This window comes from Onychostruthus taczanowskii, unplaced genomic scaffold (assembly GCF_017590055.1).
Source record: "Onychostruthus taczanowskii isolate IOZ18803 unplaced genomic scaffold, ASM1759005v1 scaffold4, whole genome shotgun sequence".
In the NCBI taxonomy this organism is placed as follows: Eukaryota; Metazoa; Chordata; class Aves; order Passeriformes; family Passeridae; genus Onychostruthus; species Onychostruthus taczanowskii.
Window position 1 is genome coordinate 15,747,202 of NW_024501459.1, and position 16,882 is coordinate 15,764,083.

Sequence of the window (16,882 nt, forward strand, 5' to 3'; positions counted from 1 at the left end):
GGGTGTGAACCTGTGATAGCCATTTGCACAAACGCTGTTGGAGTCATCCTCTCACCCCCTGCTGGCTCCTGGATCAGGGCTGTGCCACGCACCCAGGAGGGAAACACGGCTCCAGCGCGGTCTGGGGAGACACCCAGCCCCTCCGAACCGGACAGGCCTCACGCCAAAAGAGGCTTTCTACAAACAGCCATAAAAAGCCCCGCCAGCCTGCCTGAACCTGCACATTCATCCAGCAGCCAGCCCGGCTAAAGCTCCCTGGCTGATCTGGCTGCGCGTCCGCCCATGGATGCGCACCTATGTCACTTGAATTTGAAAACTGTTCCTACACTGCCTGTGCCTAGTGCTGGACATTCGTGCTTTTCTATATTTCCAGCTCCTCGGCGCCGAGGCAGGCGGTGGCAGCCCCTTTCCCTCGCTGGGCATTCCCGGCACTGTCCCGCCGGCTCCTTCCTCCGCATTCCCGGGGAACAGCGGCCGCGGGGCGGGCGGTCCGAGGCAGCGCCGCTCTCCCCGCCCCCGGCTCCCGGGGCCCTCCCGGCCCTCGGGCGGCGGGGACGGGCATGGATTTGGCGGGAGTCTATAAAAAGCCGCCGTGAGGCGAGGCCCCCGTCCTGCCAGAGCCGCCGGCGGAGGCTGGGGCGCGGCGCCGGCACCGCACCATGATCAACCCCAACTACTACCCCTGGGGCTACGACAGCGACAACGGTGAGCAGGGGGCCGCGCCCGGCCCGCTCCTCCCGGCACCGAAACCCGGGCGAAACGGGGCCCCGCTTCCCGAGGGAGCTTGGCGGGGACACTGGCCCGGGGCTCTGCAGGTGGCGGGGCCGAGGCCGCTCGGTTGTCGCTCGCAGGCACGAAAGAGGCGAAGGCGGCAGAAGGAGAGGCAATGGCAGGGGGTCTTTGAGTTAAATAAAGTCAGTTTTCCTACTGTTAATGTAAATTAAAATTGGACATAGCAATATGTCCAATTTAAGCCAGGTCTAATGCAGGAAGAGCAGTGCAGACCCCGCCTGCCTGGAGAGGTTGGGGTGTTGGTGGTCTAGTGTTCCTGTTCTCTCTGCTGCAGGAAGAACAGTTCAGCATTGGTCAGGCCTTTTCCACCTGAACTTCTTGGTGAAACCGTGATGATAATTAAATCCACATTTCAAATTCTTGGCATGTCCAGGAATCAGTGGCCTTTTCTCGTTCCATGTGATTACATGGTGCCATATTTTAATCATTTGGGTATATCCCATCATACTAGCCACTGCTGGACTTGGAGTATACACCTCTGGTTTTCTTCCTTGGCATATTATCACTCTCCTAGTAGTCAGTCTTGAGGTTGCTATAAGAGTTTAGGTTCAGTTGAAGGACTTAAAATATCCAGTATTCCAGCTAGAAATCAATCTGGTTGCTTTTTATACAGTGAAACTCTTGACAGAGCATGAATTACAACTGGGCAATTAATGCACTTAAATGATGCTCTATACTTCAGCAAAGCTAAGCTTGTGTTAATTGTAACAAGTATAATTTGTATCTCTCTGGAAAAGATTTTCCTGATACTTCTCTGTACTTTTTTGTAGGACCAGATCAGTGGCACAAAAATTACCCTTTTGCGAAAGGACGCCATCAGTCACCGATTGAAATCAATAACAAAGAGGTGCATTATGACAGTTCTCTACTACCATGGTTTGCTAGTTATGATCCTGGTGCAGCTAAGACCATCCTCAATAATGGGAAAACCTGCAGAGTTGTATTTGATGATTCATTCGATAGATCAGGTCGGTTTTGTTTTCATCTCTAATTGTCATTATATGTAAGTGACTGTTTCTCAATTTGCATGGAAGAGCCTGCTCTGAATGTTCAGGCTCTCGGAAGGGTGCTGTGTACTGCCTGTGTGTGATGTACAGTTTTCTCTGACTGGGTACCCTGTGCTGCTGCTGGTAAAGTCTGGGACTCCTTTTAAAGTTCATCGGTAAAATCCCAGGGAATGGAGAGAGCCACAAAGAAACTTCGTACAGGGTGAATTAAGGTGTAAGATAAATTTATGGGGCTGCAGAAAGTCATTGCAGTTGTGTTGCTGTTCAGGATGAAGGAGGCCCAGGCTTTATCTGTGAGAACTGAATTCTGTTTTACCTATTTGAGATGCCCTGCAGAACATCTTAAATTACAATATTTAAAAACTCTGTCCATGTAATTTGTGATAAATGAAGTAACAAGCCAGATGTTGCCACAATGTCACAGTATTTAATCGACTTTTTGACATTAATGAGGTTTTGACTTAATGAAGATTATAGGGCTGATAAATTTAATTGTGTCACCTTTTATTCACTTGCAGTTATGACAGCATAGAGTGTACATACTTATTTCTTACCTGCATTAAAACTTACACTTTCTATATGACTAGGACTGACAGCTCTAATTACTATGAGAAATCTTATTAATAGATTGTTTCATATGAAGTATATATGGACATAGATTTGATTTAATTTAATGGATTTTTAACTAATTGTTTGTGTTTCATGAAACTGAGGATCAAAATGTATGTACACTGGACTAGTTAATATACTATCAAAACTCAAAACTGTAACTTTTCTAGAAAAGTGGAAATTTTCAATGTTATTTGAAGAAAAATATTATTAATGTCAGATAAAATGACACACAAGTAAAGAAATGTAGCTGTGGCTACATATGAGGTCTCCATGACTATTACCATTTTGTACCATCTGTTGTTATTTGTTAGAACAGCATCAGATATACCAATAGTTGCATCTTCTGCATAAAAATAGAAGTGTAAGTATTGTGAAAATAACTCAGATTTTGAATGGGAGGGAGTATCCAGGCACAGCAATCTACAGCATGGATGCAACAATCACCACAAAGAGCAGAAAGTTTCAGAATGTTCTGAATTTTTTTCAGATGAACTGCTCAGTAACTGTTGTGTTTTGATCTCAGAAATAAAAAGTGACTCACTGCAAAAAAAGTAGGTGTATATCTCAACTCTTTGAAGTCAAGAAACATTTAGTGTTTGTTGTTATGTCTCCTTTGTTATACCATTGCCTGCAGAGTCTGTGGGTGGTGTTCTTTCTCTGATATAATGCTAATTGCAGGACGAATTCCACTGTGCATACTCCTACTGACTTGAATACATTTTAAGTTTTTTAGGATATGTACAATGGCTTATTTTTTATGTAAAAGAACCACCAGCTGCACAAAACATACATATGCAATAGCAATCATAGGAATTAAGCTTTTATTCCTTTGGACAAAGGTACTCATTCTCTCTATGTCTGTGTATGTCTCTATCACTCTGTCTATCTGAATTATTTGTGAGTTAACCAGAAAACTAAACATTTATTTTCCTGACTTTTTTCAGTTATAGTGGTCATACCAATATCTGTACTTCTGTCTACATTTTCATTAGTTTGGATAAAATAGATTGCTGAATAAATTGCCAAGGTGAGTAATAAAATCAATTACTTTGGATGTCTCCAAGTTTTACATCCATTGTGTATCCTGCCAAGAACACTTGGAGAATTCACAGCTGAGGACAGTTTCTTAAATTCAAGCAATTAGAGTGTCATCCAATGTAATTCAGGTATTATGTTGAAAAAGGCCTTATTACTTTTATCTTTAGGGTTAGCCTAGTGGAAGGAATTGGAGAATTTCTTTCCAGCTGTTTATAAAGTCTGATTGACTTTGAGAATCTGCTACAAAATGGGAAGCTTTGCTGACTTTGCTGACAGATGAAGTTGCTGTCGGAGCAGTATCGTGCCTCTGCTGCCTATGCATACAAGTTAATGGATTCTTTTGGATTCAGTTTTCTGTCTTACTGTATCCATGTAGATGGACCTTATGCACTGTAAAATGATTGCAGGTGGGGGCTGGAGTCTGAAAATTAAGGAAAGAACTGGGAGCTGAAATCAAACCTTCTAGGTAGCTGGGCTCAGTAAAACACACCAGAACTTGGCAGCCTAACACTGCTAAGGTTCTTGGCCTGATTGGCAGTTCAGATACTTTTAGATCCGGCAGTGACCCATTTTTGGTTTGAATTAGGGCTGGCATCTTATTTCCACTATCAGAATGTACTTTGGCAGCTTAACACTGCTATGGTTCTTTGGCCTGATTGGCAGTTCAGATACTTTTAGATCCAGCAGTGACCCATTTTTGGTTTGAATTAGGGCTGGCATCTTATTTCCACTATCAGAATCCATTTATTTCTAAAATTCATAAAATATTCATATCAGAGAAGTGTCCTGAGAGCTTCTGGCTGGTGGGACTATTGTCATGATGCTCTTTGGGATATATAACTTCCCTACAGTTAATGACTCTGGCTATTGTTGTAATATCTTGGTTAGATGGTTACACCAGAGTCTTTGATTGTTTGAGAAACAGTAAAATACAAAAGTCTGGTGATGGAACCCAGACAGAGCAGCTGGATAGAGATACATTAGGGTCACATGGATACCTGCCTTCATCTTCCCTCTTTGTTTGTTGTTTTTGTTGGAACTTCCTATAGATGTTCATCAACCAAACAGATTCCTACTTCTTCTTTTACTGGCTTTCAGATGGGTGACATTGAAGGGTTTGAGTACCTCAGTGCAGGCACACATTCTTACAGGCTTGCCTTGATGCTGTTTTCAGACTGTTTCCTATCAAAGAAATGTGTGGCTTTGAAAGTGGATGATGTAACAAAAAAAAAAAAAATATAGAGACAGTTACTTTAAGAAGTCGGAGCTTGTTGCTAATCAGCTCTTTTAGCATGATTAGGGCTTGTGGCCAGCATTTCTTCAAACACCCCTTTGTGGGAAATCTCATTTATTTTTGCAAATGAAATTTTGATTATCAACTTCTGGTAAATAAAACATTAATTTTTTCACTGGTTATTAGAGTGAGGAAAAACCCCGGTAACTTTAAACCAGGGGGAAGTCTGTCCATAGACACTCCAGTTTTAGTTGATTCCTGCAAAATGTTACTTAACATTTTGTCTGCTGATTTTACACTGGAAAAAATCAGTAGCTGTTACAAAGATAGCATCACTACTTCTGTAGTCGTAGTACCACTCAATGGCTGTACTGCATTAGGCAAAAGGCAGCAAAGTTAAAATTCTTCCTTCAGTATAACAACACATCTGTCATTTGTCATGTCTGCATTAAGGTATTGAGAACTCCTGTACTTGGGTACAGGAATTTAGGATTTGAATTTCTGTTAACTTGGAATTTCCATTGTTAGAATTAAAAGTGCTTGACTTTTAATTCAAGGACCTGCTGAGGCTACAGCTACACAGAGGACTGTCATTTTTCTGCCCCTGGAGGTGGGGCAGCCACACAGATCACAAATGAGGATGATTTGGGAGCTGACTGATGAACAGGCTGTGATCTGGGAGCACAAAACTGGCAAAGATGTGTCACAGTGTAGGTGAGGGTGGGTGGCAGGCTGACAGACTTCTGTCTGACACTTCTCTTTCTCTGTCTGTCCCTAAAAGAGTACAAACAAGCGTAATCCTGCTGCATATCTGTTCAGTGCTTGCTTAAAGAATATTTCATTGAGAACTGAAATATGACTTCCAAAAGCTTTTAGGAAACACATTTTATCCCTGCAGTTAGCTGGATGGTTTCAGTACAGAGATCATCTCCTGAGCAGAGGCTTTTTTATGACTTTTAAAATGTGACACTGATGTGAAACAGCTGTGGTTTCTGTACTGCACTCTTAGTTTCTGTTATGAAGCAGCATAACAAAGGTAATGTGTCTTTTCAATTGTCATACAGTAGTACACTACTAATTTAATTTCGTTGGGGTTTACCAGTTCATTTTATGGATTTGGCAGGATGAAAGATCATAAGTCTTCCTAGAACAGTCATTCCTTGCCATGTTTATAAACACAACTGGTCTCATGAGTCTGCTTTGTTCTCTGTGGGTTTTTTCACCTACCTTTACAGCAAGCAGGGAAGACGTTTGTGTAGGCATAACTTTGCCAGTTTTACTTTCAGTGAGGGCAAATGACAATTGACACTAGCACAGATTAACAACCAGACCCCAACAGAAGCTGCTCAGCAAGTGGATGCACATATTTGAAAAGCTTCTTGTCACTTTCCTGTTGTCAAGGGCACCCAGCTAGCTAAGGTAAAGTGACTGGAGTAGCCATCTCCACTCAGCTGCATGACACCTTCATTTTGCTGTGTCACAGAGTGAGAGACAGGGTTTTCTTGCCTTAGTTACATCTTTCTGTGCAACACTTGCCCTAGTGATTGCACTGAAAGTGAAAAAAAGCCCGTTCTTTTATTAGCCCATTTTGTCTCATGCTGCTCAGCTGATGACAGATGAAATAAAAGGTGAGCTTTTTTCCAGAGCAGATGTCCATGTGTGTGTCCATGTAGGATTGTTCCATGATAGATCATTCTTTGCTGTGGATGTGTGGGGGCACAGAATTTGGGCAAGACAGACTGACATTTTTATATCTGGTATCAGGCACTGATGGGTCACTGAGGGTGATGTGCAAACCCATTTAGAGTCAGTCACTGAGCAATGGGATGAGAGTTTGCAACAATAAGGCACCAAAAAGGTGCCTCTCCCCTGTCTTCCTGAGCTGGTTTGTGCATTCCTGCACCTGGGCCATGTTACTTTAATGGCAGCAAGTTTAAGGGAGGTTCATATTGGTAATTCTGACATGACTCTCAGATACTTAAGGTGAACATTTTTTTTGTAATAATAGTCAGAAAAATTCCCTGTTACATGTAAATAATATATACTAGCATTGCTGAAAAATTATGTCAAGATACCATCTCTTTTATAAACTTTTATTTAATATTCTTTTTATAATATATACTAACATTGCTGAAAAATTATGTCAAGATGCTATCTCTTTTTTTATAAACTTTTATTTAATATTCTTTTTCTGTTATGTGGTTGTGAATTTTTATTTGCATAGGATTGAAGCCCAAGAGGATAAAGATATGTTTAGAATTTAAGTTGCAAAGCACATGCTTGATAAATAAAAAACCTTACTAACTTTGAGCTATGCAGACATAGTTTTTGGGATTTTTATTGTTTTAAATATTGGAGGACTTAATTATTGTAATATTTTGTTTATTTTTTCCATTTTTAAAATGCAGGAAGGTTTCATTTACTTGCATTGTTATTTTCTGTGTTTATATGTTTAATACTACACACTTGTAATTAAAAGAAAAGGAAATACCTTTTTGTCCTTCAGGAACTGTTGTTTGCATCATTCTTTCTGCTTAAAGTGTGCTAGGTAAAGTTACTGCCTATTTATAGATGAGTAAAACTGGAATGTGTTGGCATGAGATGGTGCAGAGCTTCACCTAATGCCCAATCAAAAATGTCTGCTGATGGCCCATCAGTGGAAATAATTACATACTTTTACCTTAAAGAGGATTACTTGGCCTTACAGATCTATTTTAATGGAGAATTGATGGCTCTGTCAGCTACTACTCTTACTCTGACTTGTGTTCACCACAATTATGAATGTCTGTGGGAAGAAGTAAAAGGAATTTGTTGAGAAAAACAGCTTGCTCAGCTCTTAGTGCTGTATTTCTTGAGATGATCATGGATTTAATTATTTTCAGATTGAGGGATATTTTCCTCTGGCATATAAAGACCAGTTCTTAAAAACTGCTGAAAATCATAGGAATGCTATAACTTCTGTTCTCAAAAAAAGTGAATGAGAATTGAGTATCTTCTAGTATTTGGTGAATGTAAATACGTTTTTCTGTTTCATTGGTTCTTTCAAATAGACCACCTTCATTTACAATATTATTTATAAATGGTAACATTATTTAGAAAACTATCTGTCATTCATCACTGGCTGGACTTTTCTTTAGGAAAATAGCTTGCATTCTCAGTGTTTGCTTTTCTGGTTTATTTTCTGTATTCTTTCTGCTCTTCCATAACTGGAGGGAGCAGCTATTAGAGCAGAAGCAGCATCAGTGATTTCATAACTCTTTAAACAAATAAGTCATAGCCTGCAGTAAAATACAAAATTTTGTAGTGTTTTCTGGGAATTTGTTTATCATCTAGCACTTCAGTAGTTGATCTTGTGTTTATATTTGTGTACTTTCACATCAGTAAATCCTAGATTTAATTCAGGGGGAGATTAAGACCTCTATATTTAGGTGTCTTATTGTGGGATTTTAAAAGTTGGTGGGTTATATCTAAACTGCCATTTGAGGCAACAGAGTTGGAGTTCAAGAAATCCAGAGAGCAATTCAGGTCACTGTCTGTTGAGTGTCTACTTTAAGCAAGAAGAATTACTCTAGAGGCCTGACTGTTCTGATTAGGGGTTACTTAGGTTACCCAAACACAAGCATCCTGTGACGTGTTTGATAACCTAATCTATTTCTCCTTGCCTCCAGGTATTGGTTTAGAATGTACAGTTCTTCCACAGATCCTGGACCAGATCTCTCAGTCCTGTCCAGATGTCTCTGGACTATTCCACAAAGTACTAGGTGCACATTCGTGCAGCTGAATTAAATCAGTGATCTCTGTGACTGTAATGGAAGCCTAGACACAAAAGTTCTCCTCTGCCTGTAGGTGTGTATGGCTGAAAGTGGTTGCCTGATGTGTGGTAAAATCAGTGCAGATTTTCAGAACATAGGGCATCTGTACAGCAAATATGTAAATACATGAGTAAATATTGCAGATACATATGTATTTTGTTTAAAAGAATTGGGAGATCCTTGAGTCTGATGCTGTTGCAGATTATCAATTGCAGTGCTGAGAGGTGGGCCACTTCCAGGAGTCTACAGGCTGCGGCAGCTGCACTTCCACTGGGGCTCGTCAGACGACCACGGCTCGGAGCATGTTGTGAATGGAGTGAGGTATGCAGGAGAGGTAAGACTCACCACTTCTTGCTTTAAAACAGGGTGTTAAATAAAATTTGACACTATTGTTCTGGTGGGACAAAATTTGTAATTTCTCTGTTTTTCTCGGAATTCTTTATGTTTTTTATCTGTGCCTTTTTATTCTTACTCCCATTGATTCTTATAAACATAAATCAGGTTGAAGTCATTCTTACAGCAAGAGAAGAGAAAAATTCTGTGTGAAACAAAGTTTTCCATTTTCTCAAACCAGTATGGTGTGAAACAGCACAGCAAGACTGAATTGCTCAGATGCAATCCAAACTTACTAAAACAGTATTCTGAAAATAGAGAATTATAGTAGAAGTATAAAATTGCAGTTATAGAAAGGAGTGGGAAGAATGAATTACCTTGGTCCTTTAGCACCTTAGGATTGTAAAGAAAATGATAAATGCAGACTAATAATACACATGAATGACATTCATAAGGATTCTTTGGTAGAATTGCTGTAATTTGAATGCCAGATGGAGATGAGTCACATATCAGTAGATGATGTCTGAACTGCATGGTCTACCTGATTACATCATCAACTTTTCGTCAGCTTTAACATGAGATTACAGGTTTTTTTTTTTTCAATTTCTTATTCATATATTTTTAGTTTATTTTAAAAATAGTATAAATATGCTATTAAATAGTATAATTATGCTATTAGATATAAGTAATAGATGACTTTGCTGTCCCTTTCTCTTCTCCCTTTTTTGGAAGGCCTCAGTATCATTCCTTGTTGCCTCAAACTCACACAGTTATGTGAAGAACTTTAAGTTCAGCCTTCTAATGGCTTGCTGTTGAATAACGGGATTTTTTTAATGTGTTTTTCTTTGTTTCAAGCTACATTTATTACACTGGAATCCCAAATACAGTAATTACCTTGATGCTAAGAGAAGAACTGATGGGATTGCTGTTTTGGCCATATTTTTGCAAGTAAGTAGAAGCATGCAACCCTTCTTTGCATTGACACTATGAAGTTTCTATTCTTAGAAGGTTAAACAAAAGCAGAACTCTGGTGGGTATATTTTCTAGGGATCCTGCCACATTGAAGGGGTTGACTTTCAGTAATGTATCCCTTTCAAGTTACAGAGCATGAGTCACATTATCTCTAGTGGTATCCAAAACTACACACACTTGTCCCTGCAGCTATTGTGTCACTATGTGGCTCATGGAATGGGGGCATGTGTCAGAAGTGGACCTCTGACCAACAGCAGTCAGCTGTCTTTTGGTAACTGAGGACAGATTTCAAGGACATGCATCTCTTCTAGATTTTTCATGAACTTTCTCTCAAACAAAACTATCTCACAGGCAATACATATTACTCGTCGTTTTTTGAAAATCCTTTTAGGGGCATGCAGCCTTAGCCTGAAATATTAGCTGTTGCTCTCTGTTGTTTAATTAATATTCACTAGATACAGAACAAGAGATAGAAATCTGGATGTCTTTTTTGAGATCAGAAATTGCAAGCAATATGTCTACCATGAAATCTGTGTTGTGAAATTACCTGTTATGCTAAAATTTCTGTACTGATTAAATGTCCCACTTTGTATCATAATATCTGTTAGGGTACAGGCAGAGGTAACAGACAGAAGACATAGCTTACCAAGATGGTGGGGGTGATAGATTGAGTTAATGCATTATAATTTTATAGTTGATAGATGTTTAGATAGATGCTCATAGTTTTACAGTTGATAGATGCTCATATAGAAACATAGGAGAAAAAAGAAGCCTGGTCGAACAGAACTCCTTGCTTAGCTTACACTTTGTTCTTTACAGGTTGGGGAAACTCCCAAACCAGAGATGAAGAGAATTCTTGAAGAAATAAATGCTATCAAAACAAAGGTAATGATGTTAAGCTTTTCTGTATAGGAAGATTGTCTGACTTCCTAGTTTCCAGATTCTGCTCTGCAACATTTCTAGAATATATTTGGGAATAAAACCATGGGTAGCTTTTCCTTAACATTAAAAGTCCTTTCTTCCATTTATGTATGAGCCTTCTTTGACTTTAGCAGGACATATGAGTTTGGCAAAAATGAGCAATTTACCCAGTCTTTGATCACCTAAAAAATAGGCATGGAACCTTATTGCCTCAGTGGCAGTGCCAAATAAAAGGCATATTTATAAATTGGTCCATTTGGTCTTAATATGCTGCCTAATGGATCTCTGGAAATACCACTGACTAGACATTTGTGTCTTAGATAACATTATGTGATAAATTTCATAGGCTGTCTTGCTTGTTATTATAAAATATTATAAAAGTAGTACCTGTCTCACTTTGTTATATGGTGACCTAACGAAATACTCAATAGATAGAAAGAATTCCCATAAGAAAGGAGGCCAGAAGGAGGAGTATTTCTGCACAGAAATGAGTGAAACACATTGGTACTGGACGTCGCTTCACATGAGTTAGCTGAGGTACAAGAAGCAGCATCATGGAGTTTTCTGTTTTGTCATGCTTCTCTGGGCCCATCTGTGAGGGTCATTCAGTCCCCATGTCTCACTGCATCATTATATTTCCTGTAGATCTGTGCTTACTTTCCTCATGTGCAGTATCTGAGTCACTCCCTGTTTCTTAAAATAACAGAGCTGCAAACTAATCTTGGCTAGATTTGTTGAAGAGTTTTCTGTTTTGTTTTGTTGTGTTTTTGTTTTAAAGGGGAAAAATGCTCCTTTTCCAAACTTTGATCCTTCAATTCTTTTCCCTAAATCCCATGACTACTGGACATACCATGGATCTGTCACTACTCCACCTTGCGAAGAGTGTGTTACCTGGATTATTCTTAGAGAGCCCATCATAGTCAGTTCAGACCAGGTAAACTCCGCCCTTCATTTTTTTTACATGCAATGACCTGAATTTATTCTTTCGACATGGAAAACAGTCCCTGGATTTGTGAGAAATTACAGGATTAAAAGAGGAGTGAAGAACTGCCCCACATCCAACACCATGGTAGTTCAGCGCACAGATATCAGAGAGCTTTTTAAATCAGTAAAAACATACAGCAGTGTAGATAGTCAGAGTTTTCTTTCAAAAACGTCATTTATCAGAATAGAAATATAATGGGATTGATGACTCTGCCTGCCCTGAACTGCAGATGGGAGTGCAAGTTGGAAGTGTTGAATTACATGCTTGATACCCGTTTCTGGAAGCTGGAAGTATGCACCAGCTAAATTTTCACAAACTGCAGCAACATCAGTTAACTATAATGTATTGTTAATATCAAAAACTTCTTTGGTCACTTACTGTAAAGAAGTATTTCTTGTTAATTCCTCTCCTAATTTACCCCCCAATCCACTCTCAGGAATTTGAATGCCCTCTTTCAGCACATTTCAGCCTATAATTCTACTCTTACCACACAAGTCAGTTTTCTGACCTGGAGTTATTCCTCTAGTCAGCAGACTATAATGATGCAATACCACAAATTTCAAGGCTCCAGGATACAAAGCACATGAATATTAATCAAGGGACATATATATAATACGAGTATTATAATTAGACACATAACTTCTCATTTTAAGTTTTCAAGATGATACTGTGTTTACCGTATTCACTGATGTGTACGTTACGACAAAAAGGAAATATTTTTATTTTCTAGTACTTTGTATTTAAGTGGCTCTTTATCTTTTAAGCAATACAACTCAGGTATGATGAGAAACTTAGCTAGCAATAGATGAAATATGGTCATGTGTTCATATAACTTACAGCTTAATTTTCAGAGCTCATTGAATTGCTCTGCCTTCTCTTTCCTTGTCCATCCAAAAACTAAGATATGGAGGCTATTTTAAAGTGGGTACTTCTGTGAAAAATACAAATATGGTCTGACTGATTTCCACAAAATGAATGATCTTAGATGTTTATATTACAGAAGATCAGCTACAGATTGTATTAGGAAAAGTGTAGTCATTATTGAGCATCTCTGATTTAAAATGCATTTTTAAAGAAATAACTAATTACATTATTAATCCAGCTTCATGAAAAGACTTTTTGACTACAGTTGTATTTGGGTCGTGATCTTTTTCTCAGTTGTTCTAAAATTAGTGAGTTTTGGGAAACATACAGACTGTTCTTTAACTATTCCTCCTGTAGAAAAAATGGAGCATTTAAGTTAAAGATGAAATTACTACAGAGACGAGACATTGGCTCTTACCCTGAGGTAGATGCTTTTCAGGCAGAATTGGCAGTGTGTGTGTGTTATTGTCTAGAAATACAATAGAAATACTTCCCTCACTCCAGAGTGCCTGCACTCTAAATAATATATTCATAAGAGGATTGTGCTGCCAATTATTTCTAATCCTAGACAGTGTAGTACCATGGCAGCCTCATTAATAGTGATTATTTTAAGTGTGTGTGCATTTGCAGTGGATTTCTTGGATGCTTTTGCAGCCAGATGGTAACCATATATTAGCCACAAGGGGAAGTGCAGTCGCTGCAAATCAGTGCAATGCAGGAAAATCAATTCACTAGAAATCCCAGGGAGATATAGTGTGGGTGGCCTAGCTGCTCAGATTACTTTTAATGAAAGAACAGGAATTTAGCTGTGGAATAACTCTGTCTAATTGCAGACTAATTTTTTCATCTTTATGTAATCGTAGCCTGAACACATACTGGTTTTTTACTGAGTAGAGCAGATCTTCCACAAATAATAAAGTCCAGCACTCTTCTCCAGTAGTAATTTATCAGTTTTAACAAAACTGATGAATAGTTTTCATATCTTCCTGTACAAATTATTCTTCATCTGAAATATGAAATTTAATTTCAGAATATTAATCCATCGGATGCATGTTATGCTGATTGTAAATGTGATCTCATCATTGTTCAGGCTGACTAGGATGCCTGGCTTCTCTGAACTGTTCAGTGAAGAGTAATGTTGAGATGCCCAAGCTAGCTCAGTCCATAAACTGGAACAAGTTTAATCACAGGGAACCCAGGTTTGACAACCTAGGCAGAAGTTCTGCTTGCATTGGCCTTGAAGTCTGTACTGAAAAGTAGATATGTCAGTGTATGGGAGCTCCTGTCGAACAAAGGTGATGCGTGCCCTGCGTGGGGTGACGTTTTCAAGTTACACATGGGAAATGTGTGTGTGCTTTTCATGGTAAGTCATTCAAACAGGGACAGGTTCAAGTGTCTGAATCACAGCTGATGTGCTTTGGGTCTAGTGCAGTGCGTGGTGGTGATAAATGAATATAGGGTGTCTGTATACATGTTGCATCCTTGGAAAATAGAAAGCAGTAGAGAAAGAGTATTAAACAGTTTTGATGAGTATGGGCAGAACTCTTCATAGGTCATCCCTCCAAAAAGGAAACATACCTTGGTATGGCCAAGGAGAGTCAAGCTGTAGACCTTGTTTACAAACCATTTGAAACCTTGACCAAGTCTTTATCCAGATTTAAATTCCAATTCCTGTTACCAATAAGGAACTTCTTGTGCCACTGCAGCAAAATGTATCCTCTGCTGCAGACCTCCCATGGAAATGAACGATTAGTTTATATTTCAGCTTTAAAACATTGTCATTCTAGAGGATTCTTAACAATCAGGCACTAAGGCAGGGTTAGAGTAGGAGAGGTTGATTAACAGCATGTGCTGCTGTATTCACATTTTCTGAGTGCTTCCCACAGTTTCTGTGTCTGTACACAGTTCTGTAGAGAGGATCTAAATGACACTATCTTTCACAATGCTGTTCAACTAGGACCCATTTTTCTATTTTGATTATTCATAAGAATATCACTGCTAGGAAAAGAACAGAGAACGGTTCTTGTGGTGGTGGGGTGAAGGACATCTTCACAACTTTGAAGGAGACTTGTTTCCCTAGCTCGACCAGCCTCCTTAGTTTAATTGTTGGGCTGTGGATTTGATCCCAAAGGATTTCCATAAAGACACTTCAGTTTTTGCTCTTCTGCAGATGGCAAAGCTCCGCAGTCTCTCCAAGAATGCCGAGAACGAACCCGATCACCCCTTGGTTGATAACTGGCGCCCGACTCAGCCGCGGTATTTCAGGATGGTGAGCGCGTCGTTCCTCTAGGACCTGGCTCCTGTTGGGTGGCTCTGAGAGAGGCAACCTCTAGAAATAAGAGGTGGTTTTGTTTTGCGTCCTTTGCTGCATTTACACAGATCTCCAGCTGTAGGTCTGGAGGCTGAAACTTGAGTTGTGGAATGAGAATTTCACTTTCAGAGGATTACATTTATTTAGGTAAATCCTACTGTTAAAATGGAAGTAGAGAATCTATTTGGTTCTTCATAGCTGCTTTAACATTAGCTTTTGTTAATAGTTCAAAGGAAGAAGGAAGATGCTACTAATAATTACAAGACAATTTCCTGTTGTGCACATGTCCCTTGATGCTTGTTTGATTGCATGCTAAAGAGGTTTCAGTTAAGAGAAGTAATTGTTTTCACCATTAAAGACATATTTTTCAGTAGATATTTTCAGAATTACCCATATCCAGCTCTGAGCTGCATCAGTTAATCCACAAGGCATTCTTGAAAATTATAAACTCTTTTGGTCTTTGGTACGTAAAATATGAAAGGATAGGAAATTTGTGTTACAATCACTGATAAAGGGCTAAACTTTTACTTTCTTAAAACAATGGACAGGTGAAACAGAGGTCTGTTCTGAAAATTGTATTCACCGAGTTATATGTAGTTAAAACTATGGGAAGGGGGAAGAGCTATTTCTTTTTGTGTCACAACTGGTTCTCTTTATTAAAAGACTAATTTCCATTTTAATATTGTAGCAGTCAAGGTGACATAAATTTTGTGAAGTTGGTCTTTGTATCCTTCGTATATATTTTATTCATGTATGCAAATGGCTTTTCTGTGTAAAAAGGGTGTTAAAATAAGAAGAGTCCTTAGTCTTTTTAATTATTTTTGAGACAAATTCTCATTTCATGTACAAATGTAATCAATCCTGCTGTCAATGAAGTTTGTGCATAAACATCTGAAACCACAGTTGGACTCTTAATCAAAATGCAATTGACCAATGTGTTCTTGTCTCTTGTTTTGGCACAAAGAACAATGAAACAGGGTTGTAAGCCTCTAATTGAAATAACACTATTTCTGCATTAAAAAATCCAATAATAATAAACACATTTACTTAATATTTTTTTGTTCTGTAGTTTTTTTACTATTTAGAAACATGTAAAAGTAACAGAATTTTAAAGAAAGACGTGTCAATGTCCTCTGTATTATATCTTGATAGAAACTGACAATGCGTAGTATCTTTTTCAGATATATGAACTACAAGAGTACTGATTTCACATGACACCTAAATAGCCACATCCTTGAGATGTTCACATCCATTCTTTTAGTGAGATCATCTCTATTCTGACAAGGACTTTCTTGAAACATCATATGAATCAACTTCACAAGTTGATTGCAGAGTGGAAAAGTTCAGTCTGTATCCAAACTCACTGAACCGAAAGGTAATTTACCATCGAGCTCAGGAAATACAAAGGAGGTGCTGCTCTGGCAGTGCCTGGATTCTTGGCTGCCATGTTAAGGGGCAGGAGGACGTTGCTGAGCTTGCTGATGGGAGAGGGGTAATGTTCCTTCATTACAAAAAGGAAAATTGAAGCAAAAATTGATTTTCCAAAATGCTTCGTTTGTTGTTAGTTACAAGGTAGGTTGTTTTACAGAGTGCTGTATTAAACTGAATTGCATATCCTAGAGCAGGCGCTTTTTTTTCCCTGCAATTCATGGTACTGCAAATCTGGAACATGTAATCTTATGGGGTTTTAATGATATGGTGGTTTCCCAGTCATGCTTTGCAAAGGAGCTGTCTGGGTGCTATAAATGCAGGTGAGGTAAACCTCATCCTCCAGAGCCATGTTTATTAACTTGGAAACTTAAAAGTTGAAGTAATCTCTCAAAAGTTTCATTTGACTCTTCCATGCAGTTGTTTTCATTTTATCTGTATTCAAAATTAGTAAAAAATAAGACTAAATTCGGCCCAGGAGAGCTGCAGATAGGAGGAAGTGTGTGAAAAAGGTTTTTGGCAGTTGTTTTACAGACCCTGTCCCTATGTTCAGGGACTGCTGGAAGTAATGAT

The 16,882-nt window shown here is 38.9% G+C and overlaps 1 protein-coding gene across 1 annotated transcript; it reads left to right on the top strand.

The window, feature by feature from the left end:
• Nucleotides 1–572: 572 nt before the first annotated feature.
• LOC121340199 (carbonic anhydrase 3-like) lies at nucleotides 573–15,896 on the top strand. Its single transcript, XM_041412779.1, has 7 exons — nucleotides 573–705; nucleotides 1,563–1,760; nucleotides 8,711–8,829; nucleotides 9,684–9,776; nucleotides 10,620–10,685; nucleotides 11,500–11,655; nucleotides 14,741–15,896. The coding sequence occupies exons 1-7, from the start codon at nucleotides 660–662 to the stop codon at nucleotides 14,858–14,860; spliced, it is 798 nt and encodes a 265-aa protein (XP_041268713.1). The 5' UTR covers nucleotides 573–659; the 3' UTR covers nucleotides 14,861–15,896.
• The last annotated feature ends 986 nt before the right edge of the window (nucleotides 15,897–16,882 follow it).

Coding starts and splice junctions, on each gene's coding strand:
- LOC121340199 (XM_041412779.1), top strand. CDS start 660: ATGATCAACCCCAACTACTACCCCTGGGGCTACGACAGCGACAACG. Junction 8,830..9,683: donor GAGTGAGGTATGCAGGAGAG/GTAAGACTCACC, acceptor CTTTGTTTCAAG/CTACATTTATTACACTGGAA. Junction 9,777..10,619: donor TTTTGGCCATATTTTTGCAA/GTAAGTAGAAGC, acceptor TGTTCTTTACAG/GTTGGGGAAACTCCCAAACC.